At 39.0% G+C, this 27,122-nt stretch overlaps 1 protein-coding gene across 2 annotated transcripts; it reads left to right on the top strand.

Annotated features, from left to right (window-relative positions):
- Positions 1-25,807, top strand: LOC127650736 (low-density lipoprotein receptor-related protein 12-like). 2 transcript variants are annotated; one of them, XM_052136344.1, is made up of 7 exons: positions 1-926; positions 6,262-6,318; positions 6,520-6,655; positions 11,306-11,508; positions 16,123-17,224; positions 17,916-18,048; positions 22,113-25,807. In XM_052136344.1, exons 1-7 carry the CDS (start codon positions 860-862, stop codon positions 23,037-23,039), a joined length of 2,625 nt encoding a protein of 874 aa, XP_051992304.1. In that variant the 5' UTR covers positions 1-859; the 3' UTR covers positions 23,040-25,807. The 2 variants fall into 2 exon arrangements, with proteins under 2 accessions (XP_051992304.1, XP_051992305.1); XM_052136345.1 differs by lacking the exon at positions 1-926 and having other exon boundaries at positions 6,265-6,322.
- The last annotated feature ends 1,315 nt before the right edge of the window (positions 25,808-27,122 follow it).

The raw sequence follows: 27,122 nt of genomic DNA, 5'->3' as shown, positions 1-27,122 counted from the left end.
GTGTAGAGTGGATATAGAGGGGTGGTTTGTGGTGGGAAATGCCCGGCTGTAACAACACACGAGCGATCGGAAAGGCCCAAATTCAGCGTGTGTTTGTGGATTACAGTCAGACGATCATGTTATTGATCAAGCTTGATATATGTCGCGTTATATCCAGTGTTTTATTGATCAGATATCAGCGAGTGTCGTCATGCTGTAGGTCAGTGTGTGGCTATATTTGTATGGATTAGGACACTAAAAACACATTTAAACTCCTGGAATTAGCGATTTGATGTCGGATCATCTATAGATTAGTGTTGATCTCGTCTCGGGATTTTAAGGACTCTGTTTGTGTGTTTTAAAGGAGCTTGAGGGATGAGAACAATAGCGCTAGCACAGCCGGCTAGTCAAACACTGATGCATTAAGTCATTTTATTTGAAATATACCCGCGATGGACATCAGAGGATTTAACGACCTGTTTAGTTAGTTAAATTGACATTTCACCTCGTAGATGCATTAATCCAGGCAACGGGTTTGATATTGTAGATTAGATTAGATGTGTAGTATGACATTAGCTGGTTAGCATTAGCTGCTTCTTTGTTGTGAACTGGATTTGCTTTGAAATTGTTTCTGCTTTCGGTTTAGAAAAAGTCCCCTTTTTTGTTTACATTTTATCAGTTTTATCTACTTTTATCGTTTATATTATCTTATCTTTTACACTGGACCTTCAATTGGCTGCAACATTTGTGTTTTAGTGAGATAGAGATAAGGAAATGTTGGACGGGTAGTGTTTAATATAGATCAACACAAACACCGATTTGTGTCGAAATAACGGTAGTAAAGCCACAACGTGGCGCATTTGATCGTTTAAGAGCTGTTATGGCCTCCACTTTGAGCTTAAAGAAGATCTTTATGTTATGGACACATCTGCTCTTCTTTGTCAAGGGTAAGTTACAACATTTCTCGACTTCTCTCAAATATCACGAGATGTCTGTTTTATATATATGAAATAATTGTTGGTTATGAGCAACTTCAAGTGTATATTATGAAATACGATCAACTAAATGCTCTATAATAGCAGTGAAATAACAGAGTAGGGACGTTAAAAGAAATGAATGATAGTGCCTCTGTGGGAAAATAGTCTGTTGGTATTCATCCACAGACATTGTGGTTTCTTTAATGGTTAAAATGGGATTTGGCTAACTACTGCTATGTGAAGATGTGGTAAAACTCTCGGACCAACAATTAAACATCTAGAGTAAAATGTGATGACATGGCTTGTGTGCATGAGATCAGTTTGGGGCGAATGAAGGGAACAAAAACTACTTTTGTTTAAAGGTCCCTTACAGCAGGGACTCCCAACCAGGGGTAGATGCACTTCAGGGGTACTTCAGCAGGATCAAGGTGTGCTTGGAAACATTTCCATTTTGTTTTGTTAAACCTATACAACAGAAATTGTGGCTAAAATACATTTGAAACTATTGATCTTTTTGGGCAGTCGATAGATTAAAATAAACAATATGGATTAATTTAATTGTTTTCTCAGATCCTTTCAGTTCAGGAAAGAATGCCCAATACAAATCTGCATCAATTAGAAATGGTGTATAATATGTTAAATAATATTACATCCAATAATCTTGTCTTGAAAATTAGACCCTGTAATCTCTTTTTGTTGTTGTAAATAACTTCAGCTAATGTTAGTAAGCCATTTTTATCATACTTAAACACATAATTTTTAGCCCCATTCACTTCCATTGTAATAGTTTTTTTATTGTAACCAGTTTATTTGTAGTTTTTTTTTTTTTTTTTGCCTTTTAATTAAATGAGGGACGAGTTATTTTTCTGCATGTGGTAATCAATATTATGCGACAAATGCTGATTGAGCTTAACTTGTATTGAACCCAGAACTAAGGATGTCCTGATACTTGTATCAGTATCGGGACCGGTAGTGTGCTTGTAAAAATGCTCCGAGACCAAAAACAATACCATCTGATATACATATGTCATTCTGTAAACAGCATGCACAAATTAAAATCACATTATGTCCTAGTGTGATTAGTAAACCTCAAAGGCTGTGCTTTAATAAGATATGTTTTGCTTGTTTCAGGTGTAGAACTTGCGCTAAAAAAAAACGCATAGAAACAGAAAAAAACTCCAAAATAAAATCCATTTAAATGGAAAAAATGATTGCAAAAACATGTCACTAATTTATAGTTATGTAATATTTACTGTACTACTACTACTAATAAATTGATAGTACTTGCATGTACTGCCGTGGCCAAAATTATTGGCAGTGACATACATTTTTGGTTTTCAAAGTTGTTTGCTTCAGTTGTTGTGGTGTTGATTCACATTGTTTCTAGATTATTGTGCAGAGTGATCAGATGCATTTTAAATAATTGCAAAAAGCTTCATTGGCCAAAAAACAGTGAAATTTGTGTTTTTGTGATAAAGTTCACAGTTTTTTGGCATTGGCACAAAATGACCAGCTAACATAATTTCACTAATCATATCAGCAGCACCTGGGAAAGTGTGAACGAGTACTTGTCATGTGAAATCACTCTATCAGTCTGATTGGATTATAAGAGCAGACTGATTGCTATAAAAGGAGGGAAGAATGCTTCCAATCATTGTGTTTCAGTTGAAGTCAGAAGTTTACATGCACCTCAGCCAAATACATTTAAACTCAGTTTTTCACAATTCCTAACATTTAATCATAGAAAACATTCCCTGTCTTAGGTCAGTTAGGATCATTATTTTAAGAATGTGAAATGTCAGAATAATAGTACAGAGAATGATTTATTTCAGCTTTTATTTCTTTCATCACATTCCCAGTGGGTCAGAAGATTACATACACTTTGTTAGTATTTGGTAGCATTGCCTTTAAATTGTTTAACTTGGTTAAAATGTTTTGGGTAGCTTTCCTCAAGCTTCTCACAATAAGTTGCTTGAATTTTGTCCCGTTCCTCCAGACAGAACTGATGTAATTGAGTCAGGTTTGTAGGCCTCCTTGCTCGCACACGCTTTTTCAGTTCTGTCCACAAAACCTTGACTTTGTTGTCCTTAAGCCATTTTGCCAAAATGTCTGAGGTATGATTGGAGTCATTGTCCATTTGGATAGCGCAACCAAACCCCACAGCAACGCAACTTGTTATTGGCTGTTTGCTTGTCACTCGTAGCATGCTCCTTTATCAAGCCATATGATGATTTTGATCCAGAGACTGCACATGCTTGAGGGTTGTTCATGCAACCAAACTTCATGTCTATTTACATGAAACTATCAAGCGTTATATCAAATTTTTTTTATATTGTTATAGATAAAGGTGTACCGTCAGTAAATACCGATACCGTTTTATCGCCCAGCCCTACTGTGACCTCTGAGACAATGGTATGATATCTGTTAACGCAGCATTATGGAATTAAGATTGAAAATCTTAATGTGATTTGCGTTAACGTGATGTAGCCTTGCATGCCATATCCGCATTAAAAACAGCCTGCGTTGACGGCTTCAGTTAGTACTGCACGAGCCAATGGTGCCATCTAGCAGCCGTGTGAGGGGAAAAAACTGAGATGACAGCATTAGGGATGTTAATGATTAATCGATAATTGATTAATCGTCGTTAATAATTTGAACAGTAAAGATTATTGATAGTCGAGTAATTAAATTGCACAAATGTGTTCTGTAACCATGCCAGCAGACTTTGATTAGACTGTCTACACAGTCATCCGCAGCTAGAGGGCGCTTGCGCACTGCATGTCATGTCTTGTCAGAGAAGAAGAGCGGCATAGATTAAGATGAAGCAGCTCAATGTAATCAGTTTTGGAGCATTTCTCTATAAATAAACGTTATGTTTTCTGCATACACCATGACAGTTAAATTACTACATGAAAACCTACAATTATGTCAGTGATCGCTGGAAAACCACATTCAGCTGACATCCCACCAGCACACATGGTGTGTTATGTAGGCTACTGTGTTTATGGAGCGTGTTATGATTTAATAAAAAAAAAAATATATGTATGTGTCCAAAGGTCCGAAATATCCCATGATCCATATCGTGAAGTTTTAATGAGCTCAAATATGTAAAGAGTTATATATCTGGTTTATAAATTATTACTAACAGTAATTAAACAATTTACAAATTCATACTAAACACTGCCTAAATGTATTGAAATACACTGAACTAAGAATATTTTAAGAGGACAGTGACAATACTTGCATAACTTAAGTTTAATAATTTACATTATATTTGAACAGTAGGCTACAGAAGACTGTTCGCTGTCCCCCACTTTGCTGGACACACACACACACACTTGTGTGCTTCAGAGATGGAGCACACGACTCTCACCGGAACACATATACGCGCGTCAGATGAGAAGTATAAGTGCTTATGGAACACAAGATGAATGTAATTGAATTTGCTTGGACAGTCTGCGAAAACATTTTTCTTAAATTCTCTCTGTCTCACGTGAAGCTCTGCCCATTGATAGATAAGCCCAAGCTGCGCACATGAATATTTACTTCTCGCGATATACACAATATAGCAAAATCACTATTGACTGACACTTTATATTGTTGCCACGATACGTGTCGATATACACTCACCTAAAGGATTATTAGGAACACCTGTTCAATTTCTCATTAATGCAATTATCTAATCAACCAATCACATGGCAGTTGCTTCAATGCATTTAGGGGTGTGGTCCTGGTCAAGACAATCTCCTGAACTCCAAACTGAATGTCAGAATGGGAAAGAAAGGTGATTTAAGCAATTTTGAGCGTGGCATGGTTGTTGGTGCCAGACGGGCCGGTCTGAGTATTTCACAATCTGCTCAGTTACTGGGATTTTCACACACAACCATTTCTAGGGTTTACAAAGAATGGTCTGAAAAGGGAAAAACATCCAGTATGTGGCAGTCCTGTGGGCGAAAATGCCTTGTTGATGCTAGAGGTCAGAGGAGAATGGGCCGACTGATTCAATCTGATAGAAGAGCAACTTTGCCTGAAATAACCACTCGTTACAACCGAGGTATGCAGCAAAGCATTTGTGAAGCCACAACACGCACAACCTTGAGGCGGATGGGCTACAACAGCAGAAGACCCCACCGGGTACCACTCATCTCCACTACAAATAGGAAAAAGAGGCTACAATTTGCAAGAGCTCACCAAAATTGGACAGTTGAAGACTGGAAAAATGTTGCCTGGTCTGATGAGTCTCGATTTCTGTTGAGACATTCAGATGGTAGAGTCAGAATTTGGCGTGAACAGAATGAGAACATGGATCCATCATGCCTTGTTACCACTGTGCAGGCTGGTGGTGGTGGTGTAATGGTGTGGGGGATGTTTTCTTGGCACACTTTAGGCCCCTTAGTGCCAATTGGGCATCGTTTAAATGCCACGGCCTACCTGAGCATTGTTTCTGACCATGTCCATCCCTTTATGGCCACCATGTACCCATCCTCTGATGGCTACTTCCAGCAGGATAATGCACCATGTCACAAAGCTCGAATCATTTCAAATTGGTTTCTTGAACATGACAATGAGTTCACTGTACTAAAATGGCCCCCACAGTCACCAGATCTCAACCCAATAGAGCATCTTTGGGATGTGGTGGAACGGGAGCTTCGTGCCCTGGATGTGCATCCCACAAATCTCCATCAACTGCAAGATGCTATCCTATCAATATGGGCCAACATTTCTAAAGAATGCTTTCAGCACCTTGTTGAATCAATGCCACGTAGAATTAAGGCAGTTCTGAAGGCGAAAGGGGGTCAAACACAGTATTAGTATGGTGTTCCTAATAATCCTTTAGGTGAGTGTATATCATCGTATGTCATATTGCCAGACCTAGTTCAAACAAATCAAAATATTAACCAAGGGTTATACAATTTTTATGACATTAATACTTTTGGAATAAGACATTGTGTCTATTATGGGTATATTATTGGCAAGGTCACAAACTAGGTGCAAGTTACTACATGCTATAACAGTTTACCAATTCTACAGAGATGTCTATTCGCTTGTTTAATTTGTCATATTAATCCATTTCAATATTGGTGTCAGACTTGGCCAAAATAGTCTTAACCGCAAACAAGTTGTCTTCAAACTTGATGTGGGTGTTTGTATTAAATTGTGCTAAGATGCCCTGTTGAGGTGTCTCAGACTGGCCACCAGACACTTTAAAGTTACATCTCATCTGTGCATAATGATTTGTGAGTTGTGACACTGAAGCGTCATGTCTTATTTAATTGAAATGCCTGTTTTTTTTCTGTCCTTGCAGGAAATGCAGTTTCTTCACAACGCAGTGAGAATGTATATGTATCAGGGATGTCAAACGGTGAGTCTTGAATTAGTTTTCACAGCACTGTATGCCCCCCCTTCTCTGAAGGGTTTGAAGGGGCTGACCGCACGCCACTGCTATGTAGACACCAATGCAGCTCTCTAGGTTTTGGAACGGCTATTCTGAATTAACCACCATAAATGTGTTTGAAACATGTGTTTGTGGTGCTAACCGTTATACTTGCGTTGTTGCCAACAGCCTGTGGAGATGTGGCTGAGCAGATCAGGGCATCCACTGGAGTGATAACCAGCCCTGGCTGGCCCTTTGAGTACCCGTCTCGCATCAACTGCAGCTGGAACATCAGAGCCAACCCTGGAGAGATCATCACCATCAGGTAATATCTCAATAATGCAACACAATATTCACCACTGCTCTAACACAATCAATAACTGAAAATATTTACTGTGGTGAACATAGCATTCATGATTTGCCTAAATTATAGACTCACCCTACTTTGTTGAATTATGGCCTTATTCACTGTAATTTCCTGCAGTTGTGGAATTTGTTTGCAAATGTAGCGAATCAGCTCTATGAAATATTAATAATCAATCATAACTTGTTATAATCGATTATGAATACTTGGATCAGTTAATCGGGTTAACTTGATGTAGCTACATTAACATTACAACCAAATACTCGGTTCATCCCGTGAACACTCAATATTGGTTATTAATTAATTAATTAATAGAAAAGTACATTTCCGGGGCATGGGAAATGTCTTTCTTACTAAGTATTAAGAGCAAGTAGTCAAAATCTATGATTAGTGACTTTAGATATGAGCTTGAGACACAGACAACTTTACATGTGACATGAACAAGACTTTATTAACTAGACTAAACATTTAAACTACTCTAACATACATATACATACATTCATACAGTTTACCAAGGGAAAGAGGGCTGAAGCAGAATACAGGAAGGCAAGAAGTTATAGCATTGTTTGAAGTTCAGCAGATCAACAGCCTGAGCAAACCATCATATTAGTTCTGACACGCCCTTTTTAGAAAGGGGTTAAGGATACTTGATGTATCAAATAATGAGACTAAGTTTGATACTTGCATGTCCCATTTGAATCAAACTGTCCTGATGCAATTTGTTGATGGCTTGAGTTGATCTTTGATGATGTTGTCTTGATGAGAGAGAGAACCAGTGGGAGTCAGAGACAAGGCCGTAGCCTGGCGCACGCTTGGGAGTCCTTGGGGCCTTCTAGTTCAGCATCATTCAGCAAGAGAGTGAGAGAGCACAAGGCTCAGAGGACCAGAAAACAGGAGAGGCAGGAAGCAAGAGCGAGAGAGCTAAGAGAGAGCTAAGAGAGAGCTAAGAGAGAGCTAAGAGAGAGCTAAGAGAGAGCTAAGAGAGAGCTAAGAGAGAGCTAAGAGAGGGCTAAGAGAGGGCTAAGAGATAAGAGCTAAGAGCATCTATAACCTTAGAAAACATGTCCCACCTCTCATTGGCTCGACCAATGAGAAGGGTTTGGGTTCCAGGCGGGAATTTGGTTTATTGCTCTTTGTTCTCACATTTCTCATTGCATGAGCAAGAAAGAAACTAGGAAATATACTTGTAATACTAATATGTTGTTGTTATCGACATATCATGTACACTGTCATTTCGATCTTCAAAATACCAAGTTATAGAGACCAAATATGCCACACATATGATTTCGGTTAACCATAGTATGCAAAGTCTGAAACATTAACCCATTAGAGTTTGCAAGAAACATAGATCAAGCAACATTTAAGGGAAATTGTGAGATGGCACATGCGGTTCTCTGTCAATAGTTCATTGTCTCTTTGTCAATACATTTATTGTGCTTGTGGAGACTAGTTGGCGCTATTTCAGTAATTAGGGGAGTTTCAACAGTAAGTTCTTGTTTGTTCGGAACCTGCCGAGTTAATGATTCCTTCATTGATTCCCCCAGTCGCTACACAAATTAAGGCAAGCCAACATTTTTCATAGCATCTACTCCACAAGCTCTATTGCTTGAACAATAAATAACATTCTGCTTTCTTAGATACAGAAGTGCAACACTAAAGATTATTTACATTTTTATCTTTTGTCATTTGCTTTTCAAAGGAAATTCTTCTTTATAGTATTCTGTGTCAGCTTGGAGGAATGATGGTATATCTGTATTCTGGGAAAGAGTTATTTCCACCTCACACTTCTTCTTTGAACTAGTTTTAACTTTATTTCTATATTTGTTTCTGCATTTGCTCTGTCTTGCCTCAGCCTAAGCATTTGTTTGCGTCTTTATCCGAACATGGTGTCCATGGTAACCGGCATAAAAATAGACCCAGTGGTCATTTGTTTTCAACAGGATGTGATTTTCTGGTAAATACAGCAACCTTGCTTATTCTGCCTATGAGAACCGTGTGTCTTGTAAAGATGATTGGACACATTTGAGACACGCATTATCATCATACAATTGCATCTTTAACTTTTATCTTGGTCTTGAGTTTGGAAAAGCTTTTTCCAGCAGCATTTTATTTGTTTTTATAGGTTATTGATGAAAACAGTTGTCTGAGGTGATTAAAAATTAGAAATCTTTTAAAAAATCTAGTTTAAAATATAAGATTTAAACACTTTCAAGGTATTATTTTACATTATTATTACAAATATCATGAATTTGAGACCTGAATATCAAGCAATTTTCATAAGGACACTCAATTTGACCTGAACAAAATGTGCCTTTTCATAATGTAAATTTTATATATATACAGTGGGTACGGAATGTATTCAGACCCCCTTAAATGTTTCACTCTTTGTTATATTGCAGCCATTTGCTAAAATCATTCATTTTTTTCCTCATTATTGTACACACAGCACCCCATATTGACAGAAAAACACAGAATTGTTGACATTTTTGCACATTTATTAAAAAAGAAAAACTGAAATATCACATGGTCCTAAGTATTCAGACCCTTTGTTCAGTATTTAGTAGAAGCACCCTTTTGATCTAATACAGCCATGAGTCTTTTTGGGAAAGATGCAACAGGTTTTTCACATCTGGATTTGGGTATCCTCTGCCATTCCTCCTTGCAGATCCTCTCCAGTTCTGTCAGGTTGGATGGTAAACGTTGGTGGACAGCCATTTTCAGGTCTCTCCAGAGATGCTCAATTGGGTTTAAGTCAGGGCTCTGGCTGGGCCATTCAAGAACAGTGACGGAGTTGTTGTGAAGCCACTCCTTCGTTATTTTAGCGGTGTGCTTAGGGTCATTGTCTTGTTGGAAGGTGAACCTTCGCCCAGTCTGAGGTCCAGAGCACTCTGGAGAAGGTTTTCGTCCAGGATATCCCTGTACTTGGCCGCATTCATCTTTCCCTCGATTGCAACCAGTCGTCCTGTCCCTGCAGCTGAAAAACACCCCCACAGCATGATGCTGCCACCACCATGCTTCACTGTTGAGACTGTATTGGACAGGTGATGAGCAGTGCCTGGTTTTCTCCACACATACCGCTTAGAATTAAGGCCAAAAGTTCTATCTTGGTCTCATCAGACCAGAGAATCTTATTTATCACCATCTTGGAGTCCTTCAGGTGTTTTTTAGCAAACTCCATGCGGGCTTTCATGTGTCTTGCACTGAGGAGAGGCTTCCGTCGGGCCACTCTGCCATAAAGCCCCGACTGGTGGATGGCTGCAGTGATGGTTGACTTACTACAACTTTCTCCCATCTCCCGACTGCATCTCTGGAGCTCAGCCACAGTGATCTTTGGGTTCTTCTTTACCTCTCTCACCAAGGCTCTTCTCCCCCGATAGCTCAGTTTGGCCGGACGGCCAGCTCTAGGAAGGGTTCTGGTCGTCCCAAACGTCTTCCATTTAAGGATTATGGAGGCCACTGTGCTCTTATGAACCTTAAGGGCAGCAGAAATTTTTTTGTAACCTTGGCCAGATCTGTTCCTTGCCACAATTCTGTCTCTGAGCTCTTCAGGCAATTCCTTTGACCTCATGATTCTCATTTGCTCTGACATGCACTGTGAGCTGTAAGGTCTTATATAGACATGTGTGTGGCTTTCCTAATCAAGTCCAATCAGTATAATCAAACACAGCTGGACTCAAGTGAGGGTGTAGAACCATCTCAAGGATGATCAGAAAAAATGGACAGCACCTGAGTTAAATATATGAGTGTCAGAGCAAAGGGTCTGAATACTTAGGACCATGTGATATTTCAGTTTTTCTTTTTTAATAAATGTGCAAAAATGTCAACAATTCTGTGTTTTTCTGTCAATATGGGGTGCTGTGTGTACAATAATGAGGAAAAAAAATAAACTTAAATGATTTTAGCAAATGGCTGCAATATAACAAAGAGTGAAAAATGTAAGGGGTCTGAATACTTTATTATACAGTGTATAATATATATACACATGACAACACAATGACTACCTCTATGTTTATTACACCATCTGACTTTGATTTGGTGAACAAAAGTTTTATATTATGTAATAATATATTATTAATCTAAATTTATATTTAGTAATATTTTAAAACAAAAAGGTCACCCCTTTTTCAAGAAATATTAATTCCACTAATTTCAAATTTTTTCAGGAATTTCAGTTTTTAATGAGACTTTTTAATTTTATTCAGTGTCTCTGGATGCTTACACCACCTCAAAATGACTTTGATCTTTATGATGACTTTGATTTTTTTTTTTTATCATAGTAGTGGTGTATTTATTAGTACAAGTAATTGTTTTGTGTGAATTGCATTTTAAATGTATTTTAATAGATCCATACAAAAAAATAAATATAAACATTGCCATGTAATTTCCCTTATACTGTTTAATTAGAATACATCTGCAAGTCATGATCAATTGCTGTTTGAGTTCACACGTAACAATACACAAGATGCCAATTCTGTTTCTTGTCATAAAGTACTTCTGAAATGAATAGAGTTGTTTCAATATTATGATAATGATGCTTTATGTCCATACACTGTTGTGCACATTCACACTCTCCAAACATTCTCTTACCAACAATTTGATTGTTTTCTTTAGTTTCCAGGACTTTGAGATTCAGAGCTCACACCGATGTGGTTTGGATTGGATTTCCATTGGAACCTACAAGAACCTAAATGGATACCGGGCCTGTGGCTCATCCATGCCAGCTCCATACATCTCCTCTCAGGACCATGTGTGGATCAAGTTCCACTCTGATGAAAGCATGACTGGAAAGGGCTTCAGGCTCTCTTACATAACAGGTTGGACCTGCTATTTATGTTCTGTTGGATACGGCTGCATCAGGATGCAGCTGCATAGACCAGGGGCATTTTTACAGTTTGAAGAGACTAGTGGCTTAGCCCAGACATAGACCCACCGCACACCAAGCGCAAAATACAGCTAAATGCATTACTGACAATTAATACTGCATTTCTCTCAATCGAGTATTCAATCCAATCAAAGATTTCAAACCACTTGTGTTACAAGGTCCTTTTTTGCAATCCAAAACATTTGAGGGGATATTGAGGTAGCTTTACTGGTTTAGGGCCTGTGTCCGGGTCTCCCAAGTCAGTAATGGTCCGACCAGTTACCCCTGCCTGCTGCTGCTATAGGTCTTTTAATGGGCCTGTTGTTCTCATCTGCCCTCACTCTTGTCTCAACTGCAAAGTAATGATGCAACATGTCAGTAGGTACTACAGGATACTGTGTACTGATTGAATCATTTATACTGCTGCTGCTGCTTTAAATTAAAGTTAAATTTAGAGCCCAGAGAACAAAGTAAAATGTTTATGCTTTTGCACATTCTGAAAATATTATTTAAGTAATAACTTTGTCAAATAAAACAAATACAATCCTGCTGGTACCTGACTTTTCCTAAAAGTGTCTATTTTCATTTATAAAGTTTTTTTTTAATATACATATATATATAAATTACACAAAAGACAAAGAAAATAATGATAAATTATACCTATTACCACCAGGCATGGAGGACCACCAGGCAAGAACTTTCTAGCTTGACTTGAGACGTAGTAAAAGAGGTTTAGTGATCAGAGATTCAGTTGAAGTCAGAAGTATACTTGCGCTTGGGTTGAAGTCATTAAAACTCATTTTGTTTAACCACTTTTTTTGGCAAGTCGTTTAGGACATCTACTTTGTGCATGACACAAGTAATTTTTCCAACAATTTTTTACAGATAGATTGTTTTACTTTTAATTGATTATATCTCAATTGCAGTGGTTAACTGTACCTTTTAAGCAGCTTTAAAATTCCAGAAAATTGTGTCAAGCCTTTAGGCAATTACCTTCTGATAGGCTAATTGGCTTCAATTGGAGGTGTACATGTGGATGGATTTTAAGGCCTACCTTCAAACTCTGTACCTCTTTGCCTGACATCATCGGAAAATCAAGACTTGACAAAGAATTGTGGACCTTCACAAGTTTGGTTCATCCTTGGGAGAAATTTCTAAATGTCTGAAGGTACCACGTTCATCTGAACAAACAATAGTACGCAAGTATAAACGCATATAAACATGAATGTAGTTTGATGCAAAAAGTGAAAATCAATCTCAGAACAACAGCCAAGGACCTTGTGAAGATGCTGGAGGAAACAGGTAGACGTGTATCTATATCAACAGTAAAACAAGTCCTATATCAACATAACCTGAAAGGCTACTCCGCAAGGAAGAAGCCAGTGCTCCAAAACAGCCATAAAAAGCCAGACTGCAGTTTGCAAGTGCACCTGGGGATAAAGATCTTAATTTTTGGAGAAATGTTGTTTGGTCAGATGAAAGTACACCTCCATATTTGGAGGAAAATGGGTGAGACTTGCAAGCCGAAGAACACCATCCCAACCGTGACTCATGGGGGTGTCAGCATCATGTTGTGGGGGTGCTTTGTTGCAGGAGGGTCTGGTGGACATCACAAAATAGATGCATCTTGAGCAAGGAAAATTAAGTTGATATATTTAAGCAATATATTGAATATTATTGAAGCAAGACATCAGCCAGGAAGTTGAAGCTCTGTCAAAAATGGGTCTTCCAAATGGACAATGACTCCAAGCATACCTCCAAAGTTGTGGCAAAAAAAATCAAGGTATTGGAGTGGCCTTCACAAAGCTCTGACCTCAATCCAATAGAACATTTGTAGGCAGAACTGAAAAACCATGTGTGAGCAAGGAGGCCTACAAACCTGACTCAGTTACACCAGTTCTTTCTGGAGGAATGGGACAAAATTCCTGCAACTTATTGTGAGAAGCTTGTGGAAGGCTACCCAAAATGTTTGACAAGTTAAACAATTTAAAGGCAATGCTACCAAATACTAACAGTGTATGTAATCTTCTGACCCACTGGGAATGTGATGAAAGGAATAAAAGCTGAAAAATCATTCTCTACTATTGACATTTGACATTCTTAAAGTATTCTTTAAGAATCTTAAAGATCCTAACTGACCTAAGACAGGGAATGTTTTCTAAGATTAAATGTCAGGAATTGCGAAAAACTGAGTTTAAATGTATTTGGTACATCACTATAGAAGGAACTTTGCTATTAAAATGGATACGAGGGATGATGTGACGTGGATGTGAGTGTTTTAATCATATGTGGAAATCACACATCTTTGTCAGCAGAGTAGGGAAACATATCGTTGGCATTTAACACCCCAGTCACTTTAGTTCTTGTTTTATGCCTGTCCGAATTGGTATGGAGTGCCAGCTTGAAAATGAAAGCGAGTGTGTGCAGTTTTGGCTCATCTTTCCCAGGTGATTTCGCCGTAGTTAACAGTACACTGCAATCGCATCGAACGATGTCTGCAATCAGTGCCTGTTTTGTAAATGTAAACTTGAGGTGAATCAAGGTGCCAATGTTACCAAGCCGTGGGTGGTGAACAGTATGGTTAGTTTTTTACAGAGAACCGTTACACCTCTAATGGGCTATATGCACGCATAACTTCCGCGTTTGACGCAAGGATGCTCTTGCGTTTCCGGTTGGGGAGATTTAAAGCGGAGGTAAACCGGATTATGGCAGAGTCTTCTAAATGTTCTCGTTGTTTGCTTGAGTTGCCAAAATTTTGTATTAATGATGTGCGAAGAATTGTACGAATGTGCAGTACAACGCCACAGAGCAAGCTTGAGAAAGGTTTCAAGTTTTATGTTTCGTCTTATCTCTGCAATTATGAAGGTAAGTTCAGATAGCCTGAACTAGTACGTTATGGCTAACATTGTGCTATTATTTTTACATTCCGGCCAGCAGAAGACTAATCACGCTAATATAAATGTTTGGCATGTAATGTGTTTGTAATTTTGTTTGTAAAAGTGTCAGGTAAAATCAGGGCCACAAATGAGATCTCAGTGAAAGCTCAGTGTTACCGCTCTATGAGGAAAGCAGAGACTCCACACCAACTAAGAGTAGGACTGGTATTTTGAAAGTGACGTTCAAAGTTCTTTTGAACATGTTCTAAGTTTTGACTTTTCTAACGTTACCACTGTTCATTTTGGATAACCACAGATGTTATCTTAGCTAGCATGGATGTTTATTGTACAAAATGAATAATAATGAAAAATGTAATGCAGTTCTATCACCGACAGATGAATAGCACTGCGTTATTGCAAATTCTAGCTGAAACAGTGGTAATGGAGATACACTGCTGCAAAGTTTGGTTCCTATTCGCACATACAGACTTTTTGTCAGTAGCTTTCCAACAGTGGATGCAAACGAGTTAATATCATTGACAATGAGCTACAAAAAAAAATATTTTTTGTATGTTAAAAAAAAAAAAAACGACTACAAGAGGAAAGAGTTGTAGGTGATAGTCATACTTGTTTATAAAAATAATTTACTCATTAATCATTTTGAATACACCATTTTTATTTAAAATATAGCAAAAAAAAAAAGCATAAACAAAATGAGAGGTTGCTGTTTTGTGACTAATGTTCCTTTAGTGTATAGTCAAAGAGTATAGAATCCCACATCAGTTCTCGGCATAGCAGTGCTCTACGATCGGCGGAAGTAATCAAGCATCCTTAAATTTCACCGGAAATACGTCATGCACCGCCGTGCATAGAGCCCATTTATCTTTGACGTGCGCATTATCGTCATTATACATTAAATACAGAACATGACACATTCATCTTTAGTGAATGCAGGTTTATTTATTGAAAATAATTGAATGAATAGTGTAGGACCAATAGAGCAACACTAATAGCCTGTTCTAAACAGAATTCACCAAGAAAAGTTACTTAACATATTAAAACAGTCAGGACATTGTTGAAAATAATTTACAGGTAGGCTAAACCAAACCTACAAGAGAAAAAATGTGCTGAAAAGTTGCACTGATTTCACGACGTTCAGTCGTGCATTAGCCAAAAAAAAATCTATGACAGCTGTTCTGTAAAGAATGTTAACTAATAACAGTTTGGATGTAAAAAAAAAAAAAAAATGCTATAGGATAGAAAAATAGGCCTGTGATGTAGCCTACAATAAACCTAATGTATAGAATAATAACACAGAATAAAAGTTAGTTATTAAGATACTTCTTAAAAAATGGCATTCCTTGCCTAAAACAGTAATTTCCTTGACTATTTACTCAAGAGCATACATTTTTTTGACGAAGACATGTTAATTTTGCTCATCAAAAAATTTATGCTCTTGAGTAAATAGCCAAGAAAATGACTGTTTTAGGCAAGGAATGCAATTTTTTTTGTAAAAAATTTTTTAGTAAATTTGGAGTAAATACATTTCAGTGCTATAGTGATGATCTATAAAGATTTTGTCCATTTAAGCTGCCTATAAATTGCATTCTGCTGTTGCTCATGTTGTAAAACATAAATCTAAGCCTCTAAAATCTCCCATGAAATGTTTCATATTTGTTTGTAATTTGTAGGGAAATCGGAGGAAGCCAGTTGCAAACCAGACCAATTCCATTGTGCTAATGGAAAGTGTATCCCAGAGTCATGGAAGTGCAACACCATGGATGAATGCGGGGATAACTCGGACGAGGAGCTGTGTGTGCAGCCTAACCCCTCCGCGTTCTTCTCATTCCAGCCCTGCGCTTTCAACCAGTTCCCCTGCCTCTCACGCTACACCCGCGTCTACACCTGCCTGCCAGAGTCCCTCAAATGTGACGGCAGCATTGACTGTCAGGACCTGGGTGACGAGATTGACTGTGACGTGCCCACCTGTGGTGAGTTGCTGCGCAACTTCTACGGCACTTTCAGTTCACCCAACTATCCTGACTTCTATCCCCCTGGTAGTAACTGCACCTGGCTGATCGACACTGGTGACCACCGTAAGGTTATTCTGCGCTTTATGGACTTTAAGTTGGATGGCACGGGCTATGGCGACTACGTTAAAGTCTACGATGGGTTGGAGGAGAACCCTAGGCGTCTGTTGCGGGTGCTGACGGCCTTCGACTCTCGAGCCCCCGTTGCAGTAGTTTCATCTTCAGGAAAGCTTCGTATCCATTTTAACGCAGACAAAATCAATGCAGCTCGAGGCTTTAATGTTACTTACCAAGTAGATGGCTTCTGCCTGCCATGGGAGATACCATGTGGAGGGAACTGGGGCTGCTACACTGAGCAACAGCGCTGCGACGGCTACTGGCACTGCCCCAGTGGACGGGATGAGCTCAACTGCAGCAACTGCCAGGAAGACGAGTTCCCATGCTCACGAAACGGTGCCTGTTATCCCCGCTCTGACCGCTGCAACTACCAGAACCGCTGCCCCAACGGCTCGGATGAGAAGAACTGCTTTTTCTGTCAGCCCGGAAACTTCCACTGCAAGAACAACCACTGTGTGTTTGAAAGCTGGGTGTGTGATGCACAAGATGACTGTGGGGATGGGAGCGATGAGGAGAGCTGCCCGGTAATCGTACCCACAAGAGTCATCACTGCTGCTGTAATTGGAAGTCTAATTTGTGGCCTGCTGCTGGTCATTGCTTTGGGCTGCACCTGCAAACTATACTCACTCAGGATGTTTGAGCGCAGGTAAGCAAAAATACTTTTTCACACATAAAATTTTGCAGATGGCTAATAATTTTGTTAGCCCCAGAAAGTGATCTTTAATTTACTTGTAATTCTGGGTAACCAGAAATAAAATCATATCCACAATTTATCGTAAAGGATCACTGTTACCGATCCCTCTATATTAAAACTCCTTGGCAAATAAGGCAAAAAACATCATGCTGTTAAATCCCATCAAAAATAGGCCTCTTGTAGGTCGTCTACTGCAATAAAATTATTATTTTAAACTTATTTTGTCCTTATACACAGCTACTTTTGAATGTCATCTAAGGTTTATGCTTTTTGTTTGTGTAGGGTTGAAATTTAGGGTTACCAACTGTCCCATATTAGCCAGGACATCCTATATTTTGTCTAAAATTACACCTATTGTGTCCCATATTGAAGCAGCAAAATGCTGAAAGGGTATCACGGTCGGAAGGCAAAAAGCAGCCTGTATCGAAGCACAAAAATGCTCAAGCATCACATATTCACGTGGCAATACTTGGCAACCCTAGTGTAGTTACAGCATCTACCAGCAGGGGCTAACTAACAAAGCTAACCAGTCAAACCTTGACCCCCGATCAGACACATAAAAGACAATTGTTAAAAGGTACAATTTTTCTACTGTAACTTTCTTCGTGATGACTACCAAGATATAGATTTGTTCCTTTTCTAGGTCATTTGAGACCCAGCTCTCCAGGGTGGAAGCTGAGTTACTAAGAAGAGAAGCTCCCCCCTCTTACGGACAGCTGATTGCTCAAGGTCTGATCCCCCCAGTGGAAGATTTTCCTGTCTGCTCCGGAAATCAGGTTATCGAGGCAAAATAATTTTGGTCTAGGTTTTAGATTTTTTAAATATTTATAATGGTTTTATCTTTGAATATTTCTTGAATAACAAGATAAAATACACATTTTATTTCCTGTGTTTTATTAATTGCAATTCATTCAAGACATTTTAATGATTGTTTGCTATACTTTGTGTACAAAAAACTCTTACAGTAGAAGTTATTCATATAAGACATCAAGAACTATGTATATAGGCTGTAGTATATGAAATTGTATATTTTATTTTTTACTTGGTCACATTTAGGCCTATAAAATCTTTTTTATGCTTAAAGGGTTCTGTATCTTTAAGAATATTGGCAGTTCAGTGAGCATCTCAGAAGAGATGTTATGAGTAGAGGTCGACCGATGTTGGTTTTTTCAGGCCGATGCCGATCTTTTGAAATCCGGGTCGGCCGATTAATGCTGCCGATTTATTTTGGCCGATATGTGCTCGTTTTTAACCTCTTATTTGAACCTTTTATTTGAAAGATAAAATGTAACACAAATAATTACAAGACAACATTTCTCAACAAATACATTTATTGAACACTTGACCAATCTGCACTTGTACACTTAAAGGGGTCATGACATGAGAAACCAAATTTGCCTTGATCTTTTGGTATATAAGAGGTCTTTGTATCATTAAAACGTCCTGCAAGTTTAATATTTTAAGACGTCCTCCCCATTCTAAACGAATCATTTATTTAATCAAGCTCAAAATACAGCTCGTTCTGGATTCATGGTTAGAAGTGACGTGATGGTTAGAAGTGACGTACCAGCGTTTGCATATGACCGCCTCCAGCACAAGATAACTACGCTTTAAGCGCAAGACAACTACGCTCATTTCAGTATCGCCGTCGCCTCACAAGTGTTCAGTCGATGGACAGCGAGCTCTGACAGAGACTACTTGTGCACAGGAAAATTACGATGCCACACAGATGTGCTGTTCCTGGCTGTGGTCAAACAAAACCTCTGAATAAGCTGCCGAAAGATCCAGACGTCAGGGAAAAATGGATGCAGTTTATTTTTTGCGGACGCCCCAGTCACGGCAGTGTTAACTTAAGCGCTTGTTCTGTACATTTTAAGGATGACTGTTTTGAGAACAAATCTCAATATGATGCTGGCTTTGCCAGAAAACTGTTGCTCAAAGATAAGTCCGTGCCGACTATTCTGGGAACAACGACGACGCAAACTGTAAGTAATCTATTTTAAACTTTAAACTACTTTTTAAAGCGCAATTTCATTCATTATGAATAATCACAGTGTTTTTACTTAGTTTACTTGCATATTGTTCTTGCTGGGGGCGCCAATAATTGATACATAGGCACTGACGTTAGCCAATCATAACAGTGGGCGTTAACACTGAAGTCTTAAATGGAAAACGCCCCCAAAACAGACTGTTTGAATCCGAGGATGAGAAACAGGGTGGGAAAAGGTCATAAATCACTAGATTTTAAAAGTTTTTCTTAAAAAAAATATATATTAATACTATAATTGCACCTAAGGGAACATAATAATACAATAAAAAAAACCCATGTCATGACCCCTTTAAAATTAAAAATGTATAATGTAAAAACATATTGTATAAATAATGTATAAGAAATATATTAAATAAACAAAGCAGGGTTTACAAACTGCTCAGAGACACGAAGGTTGAGATCCAAATGCAGCTTTAATTAAGGGGCAATCCAGACATGTAATCCAGTATTCAGAGCATCCAAGAGAAGCACAGGCATAACTAGGGATGGGTATCGTTAAGGTTTTAATGGTATTACAATCTTACCGATACTGCTTATCGATCCGGTACTTTAACGGTATTCTTAACGGTTCTTTTTGTATATATATATATATATATATATATATATATATATATATAAAATATTATTTCAGGAAGGTCTACTATATACATATGACATATTTTTGTGTATAGTTGATCGTTTAGACGCTCACATGAAACCCAAAGTAGCCTATACTTTGCTTGTCTCATTGCGGTCCGTTTCGGAGCACGCGCCGCCTTGGGAACGGTATCTCTTGCACTCTTTTTATTATTAAACGCGTCCCGCAATTTAGCAACAGTAGCATTTTACAACAATCACCGATCGTGCTGATTCTGAATTCTGACGTTAAGTTTGAGTTTTAGGGAGAAATGTCAGTGCACCGCTGTGAAGGGAAGGAAGTTGTGCTAGACAGAATGCGGCTTATGTATAAACATTCTTTTTATAATCTTTGGAAGGCGAAATCTAAAATAAAATCAGACTAATAATCACAGATCTAAACCAGGCTACGTTTGAATGTTTAGTTCTGTCACTCATTATGCAGGGCTGTGTTGTGCTCGCTGTGGCACCACGTGAGCGAGTTCTCTCTCTCTCTCTCTCTCTCTCTCTCTCTCTCTCTCTCTCTCTCTCTGACTGCGAATAGCTAAATTGCATCACAGACAAATGGTTTCATATTATTATACATAGAAATGGCTGGCGAGATAAAATAACTTTCTCTTTATAGCAATAATACATGTATTTTCTTAATTTCTCCAGTACCGACAGCAGAACCGATAACGTCCGAGCTTACCAAAGCCAGTCCTTCAATAGCCTATACTGCGTTGGTATATTTTTATTAGTTATTTATCTGCATTGAGTGACAACCCTCTCAAATATAAGACACACAAACAGAACAAATAAAAGTATCAGATTCACTGTCTGTAATTGCAAAATTCTTGCTTACTTATTGTGACATGATAGCAACCCTTCTGCTGTGATAATGCAAATTCAACTACGCTATCAATATCCAAAGTAGCCGAACGTCATGTCAGCTATCGCGTTTGTCACGTTTTTTTCTTGAAGTTGGCAGTAACATATCAAAAGTTTTTAATTAAATCTAAAGAAGTTATACAAATTTAACCCTTACTGTTTTCTCCAAGGAACTTAGCTCCTTCCTTAGGCACTGGATGAGGTTTGCTCACTCTGCTGGAAAATGACTCTAGGGGCAGTGTGTGCGTCGAACACGTGTTCCACAACAACACTAGGCTGCCCACAGATGCGCCTGCCTAATAATCGGCTTGATATGCGTGGATATTGGCCGATGCCGATTATGTAAAAAATGCAAAAAATCGGCCGATTAATCGGTCGACCTCTAGTTATGAGAGCGGAGTCACATGATTCCATCACTGCATCTGTGCTATGTGTGATTTAGAATTGTTTCTCTTTACTTTTAAAGCAGCAACTGACTGTAAAGAACAAATATACTTTATTTGATGGATAAACATTTAGAAAATGGATTGTGTGGATCTCATCTTTGGACACTTCTGTAGAACCATATGCGGTTAAATGGAGAATGTTGTGACAACGTCCGTGGAAGTTTAACCAAAATCAGAGCTGACCCCATGCGTTGTATTTATTGCATATTTGTTTTGTGCGACCCCAAAGCAAAGTGCATCTGTTTAGTGTCAAAGATAAGATACTATTGCTTCAGTGTTAGTTTTTAATGATGTAACCTTAAAGGTGCTGTAAGCTAAACATTATTTGTATTTTTTTTTTTAATGGAAAGGAATGCAAAAAAATGTCCTACTCCCTGAAAGATATTAATGAAATGAGTATTGTGAGATATCTCACCTGTCTCACCTGTGACAGTTCTAGAGTCTGTAAGCAGCAAACAAAAAAGTGTCCGCGGGCTGTGGCCTCTGACGCTTTCTGCCGATCGATCATTTTGCGCATTCTCATAGTGTTGTAGTTGCAGTGAATTATTGAGGTTTAATGCCATTTTTATCCCATGTTGCTCATAACAGTTGCCAGTTGAGGGCACTATTTTGCAGCTGTTGTTTTTGACAACCGCTTCTGCTCGATGTTGGTCTCAAAGCTCAGTTGGTATCTTTTGAGTGTGGGGATTTGGAAAGATTAGACGTGTCAATGGCTCAGCTTGTGGAAATTCTAGAACGGAAATTCTTGTGGAATTCTTACAGCATCTTTAACAATTCAGGCCTCTATTACTGCATTATTTCATGTTCTTCATTTTCTAGTATAGCATTATGTAACACTCCCTATTGTTGATTATTTCAGGCATCTGTTTTAGAAAACCTCCGACTGGCAGTTCGTTCTCAGCTGGGCTTCACCTCAATCCGACTCCCCACCACGGGCCGCCACGGTAACATCTGGAGACGCTTGTTCAATTTTACACGTTCGCGGCGGTCTGGTTCTCTAGCCCTGGTTTCTGCAGACACTGAAGAAGGACCTGCTGGTAGCAGTACAGCACGCGAGACAGAGCGACTCAGCTCTCACCGTGGACTCTTGCCCCTGGACTCTGAAGACACCGATACCGAGAGCCAACGCCATCCCCACAGGGACATTCCAGGAGCTGTCGGAGGCCTGATGGCCCCGCTTTCACAAAAAACTCCTCCTACCACAGTTGTGGAAGCCATTGTGTCTGTCTCTGCCAGCTCTGCTCCACTGGTCAGCCGGGAGAACAGCATTTCTGAGAGTATCTCAGAAAGTTCAGGAGTGGATGGACCTTCTTGCACCTCTTCTGCTGCCTCTTCTGGGAGGAGTCTCTTCAGCAGTGCTCTCAGCCGGGTTAGCCGCGGCCTCCGATGGATCCGCTTCTCACTAGGGCGCTCTGGGAATGGTGGATTGAGCAGCACAGGGCAGAATCACAGCCCGCTGCGGCAGCTGGAGCAGGGAAGTACGGCCTGCACTGGTGTCGGCATCAGGAGTGAGGAAGAGGACGATGTGGAGCTCCTCATTCCCGTTTCAGATGCTGGATCTCTGGACAGTGATGAGAGCTCCAGACCCCTGCTGGAACCAGGCCTGGAGCAGGCCTTCAGGGCACACTCGGCCTCCCCTGTGGTCTCTCTGAGAGGCCGGCTGGTGGGCAGAGACGGCCCTTGTGAACACTGTGGTATGGTCCACACGGCAAGGATCCCTGATGCTTGTCTAGAGGCAACTGCAAAAACGGAAACAAGTGATGATGAGTTACTGCTGCTCTGTTAAGACTTGGAGGAACTTCTTGACACTGTCCATGACCCATATGACTCTAAAACACTCCCCTGCTCACAGCTTACCATTTCTTTTGTCGCCATGTAGTGGAGCGGAGGTGGAATGTCTTAAGACACGTGTACTCTGAGAGCTTCAGAGTTCAAGTACTTTTAAAGACCATGTGTATGTGTCATTCAGAAGAGTACGAGAGCACCCTGGTCCCACTCTCCCTTCCACTGTGCAATATTAGTATTCGTTGAGATGTTTACCAGGTCAAAATCTATTTTTCTGAAGACAAATTTAGATCACGTAGTGTATATAGCAAGTCACTCTGCAGTTCTCAAGCCGGGAAAGCAGCACAAAAATGTCTATCCTGCGCAGTTTGGAACAAAGATAGGTCGCTTCCAGAGATGTGTTACCTAACATTTTAAGTTATTTGTACTTTGATGTCAGATATTTCTGTTGAATTGAAATAATACACTCAAAATCAAAGATTCTGTCATTTATTCACCCTTCTGTCATTCTAAACTCCTCTGATTTTGTTTCTTCGGAGCAACACAAAGGGAGAAATTTTGCTAAATTTCCAAGTGGCTCATTTTCATACAGTGACCAGGGCTTTAAAGCTCTAAAAAGGAAAAGTTAATACCATAAAATGAGTCCATGTTACTTGTAAAGTTCAATAACAGAATATTTAACATCATTAGTTCTCGTGTGTTACCGATCAGATCAGCATTAACATCAAACTTGGTATTTTTTACACACCATATTTGAAAACATAAATGTGATTTGAGAGCTGCATTGCAAAATGCAGTAACTGCCAACACTGAAACTGTAATTTGTGCCGTTTTCACACTACATTTTCTCAGATTACAGATTGTTGTCACAGAGCCACAATTTTGATCATAACTAAATTTTTATGAAATGTAGTTTGGATTTTGATGTGGCGAAAGGGAAAATTGCCAGTGGTGCTTTGTAATCATTTTTGGATTACTTGTCCCCCATTCATTCACTTTCGATGCAAAAGAGCAGCTTGGATGTTCTGCAAAACTTCTTTTGCATTCCACTGAAGAATAAAAGTCTTAAAGTTTGGAACTAAATGAGAGTGAATAGATGATGACGGAATACACATTTTTGGGTTCACTGTTCCTTTAAACTGCTTGCAAAAAGTGGGAGATCACATAAAAATAATAAAAATGGTACATTTGTTGAGTTTAGTGTGAGTTTGGTCCCTGCTAGAGCGGTTCTAGGTGTTACCCATGATTATGTGTGAGGGACATTTATTTATAACTATAAAGTATATTGGAGCGAGAGCTAATATTTTTAAAAGAATAATGCATTGTATAACAGCCACTTTTGTTTGTTTGTATTTATTGTTTTGTTACCGATAAACTTTTGGTAACATTTTGGTACTGAGAATTCTTGTGTGTGTATGTGTATTTATTATTGGTTTTCATTTCAATAGCGTTTACATGAAAAGCATGTCCGGCTGTCTTGTGCTTATTTTTTCCATTTTATAATGCGGTGTTAATATAACTACATACACACAAACACACACTCATATAAATAAGAGAAAAAGACAGCTGTCTACTGCACCAAGAGAATAAATAAGTTTTCATCTCACTTGTGTCATTTTTGTTTTCTAAAATGTGTTCCTCTAGATTTTGCTTGTGCCATTTTGAATGAAAAAAACTAACATTTGTGGAGCGAAAAAGATTGTGTTCTATACAGAATGACCGCATAAGAGTGATGTTATTGGAAGCTATAAAGCTTCTTCCTTTAGCAGGGATGAAGTTAATATATTTGGAATACCAAGGATTGAAGCTCATAAAAGATAGTTTGAAAGATCCTTAAACACTGGAGAGTTTTTTCTTATTGACTGTTAATTGCATTTATTAGTGAAAAGGCAATAAAAGGACATTGAGTAAGACAGATGGAGGATTTGTGGGAATTTGTGTATTTGCACTGCTAGCCCCAAGTGGAAACTGATCTGTTTTCTGTGAGATTTCAGTTTGATTCTTACCTGCTCTTCTCATAGATTAAACTGTCTACAAAACACTCAAACCCCTGACATGCTGTGTATGGATGACCTAATCCAATATTCTGACTTCCCATTAAGTCACTGTTACAAGAATATCTGAACAACACATGCACTTTGAGGGTAATTCACGTATAATATCACAGATGTGCCCTAAACAAACTATTTGCTGTCTCATGTTCTCATAAGTTTAGACATTCATGGTGATGTTCTGAAATGTACTTTGATCCACATGACTTACAGTGCATTCATAAAGTACCCCTCCTAAAGTATGACCCCTTTTTCACATTTTATGTTGCAGCTTAATGCTTAAATGCTTCAAATAATTTGTTTAATGTCAATCTACACTCCATACCCCATAATAAAGCAAAAAACAGATTTTTTAGAACTTTGCAAATTTATTAAAAAGAAAAAACTGAAATATCACATTGATGTAAGTATTCAGACCCTTTGCTATGACACTTGAAATTGAGCTCAGGTGCATCCCATTTTTCTGGATCATCTTTGAGATGTTTCTATGCTTTGATTGGAGTCCACCTGTGGCAAATTCAATTGATTTGACATGATACAGAAAGGCACACACCTGTCTATATAAGGTCTCACAGCTGAAAATGCATATCGGAGCAAAAACGAAGCCATGAGATCAAAGGCACTGCCTACAGAGCTCAGAGACAGGATTGTGTAGAGTCACAGATCTGGGGAAGGCTACAAAAAAAACTTTAAGCTGTATTGAAGGTTCCCAAGAGCACAGGGGCCTCCATAATTCTTAAATGGAAGAAGTTTGGAACAACCAGGACTCTTCCTAGAGCTGGCCGCCCAGCCAAACTGAGCAATCGGGAGAGAAGGGCCTTGGTAAGAGAGGTGACCAAGAACCCGATAGTCACTTTGGTTGAGCTCCAGATATCACGTGTGGAGATGGGAGAAACTTGCAGAAGAACAACCATCACGGCAACACTCTACCAATCTGGGCTTTATGGCAGAGTGGACAAATGGAAGCCACTCCTCACAAAAAAGCATCTCAAGAACTCTCAGACTGTGAGAAACAAGATTCTCTGGTCTGATGAAATGAAGATTGAACCGTTTGGCCTCAGTTTCATGCATCATCTCTGGAGGAAGCCAGGCACCGCTCATCACCTGCACAATACCATCCCAACGGTGAAGCTTTGTGGTGGTAGCATCATGTTGTGGGTTTTTTTTTCAGTGGCAGGGACTGGGGCACTGGTCAGGGTTGATGAAAAGCTGAACACAGCAAAATACAGAGATATCCTTAATATAAAATCTGGTCCAGAGCACTCAGGACCTCAGACTTGTGACCCCAAATCTGGTCCAGAGCACTCAGGCCGAAGGTTCACCTTCCAACAGGACAATGACCCTAAGCACACAGCCAACACAATGCAAGAATGGCTTAGGGACAACTCTGTGAATGTCCTTTATTGGGTATGGAGTGTATATTGATGTAAAAATACAACAACAAATAAAGCAATTTAGCATAAGGCCGCAACATAAAATGTGAAAAAAATGGAGGGATACTTGAATACTTTCTGAATGCACTGTAAAAAGGGAAAGTCCCTCCTAAAGTAACCTATACTGTAAACCCTAATGTTGTTATCAAGTTGTCATAATTAAACATTACTTGAAATGTCAAGTTTTGGGCTCATAACTCAAATATCTAAATTCATTGAACTTATTTCTCTCAAAAATCCATAGATTTATTGAGTACAAAATTGAGTCTATGGGGATTACCCATAATGCACTGCACTTGAATAAGTTCATTATGTTTCTGGTCAATGGGAACATATGGGAGGCATTTTAATAGTTGATATTAAGACTTCATAGAGGTTTTAGCTCTTTTATAGTATGTTTTGTTGTAAATAATAATTTCATGTGATGTCAACATTAGCACTCAGTCTTTTTGGGTAGGAGTCTATTAGCATGGCACATCTTGACGGGCAATATTTGCCCACTCTTCTTTGCAAAAGCACTCCAAATCTGTCAGATTGCGAGGACATCTCCTGTGCACAGCCCTCTTCAGTTCACCCCACAGATGTTCAATTGGATTCAGG

This window comes from Xyrauchen texanus, chromosome 10, assembly GCF_025860055.1.
Source record: "Xyrauchen texanus isolate HMW12.3.18 chromosome 10, RBS_HiC_50CHRs, whole genome shotgun sequence".
NCBI lineage: Eukaryota > Metazoa > Chordata > Actinopteri > Cypriniformes > Catostomidae > Xyrauchen > Xyrauchen texanus.
This window is presented reverse-complemented; position numbering and strand designations above follow the sequence as displayed.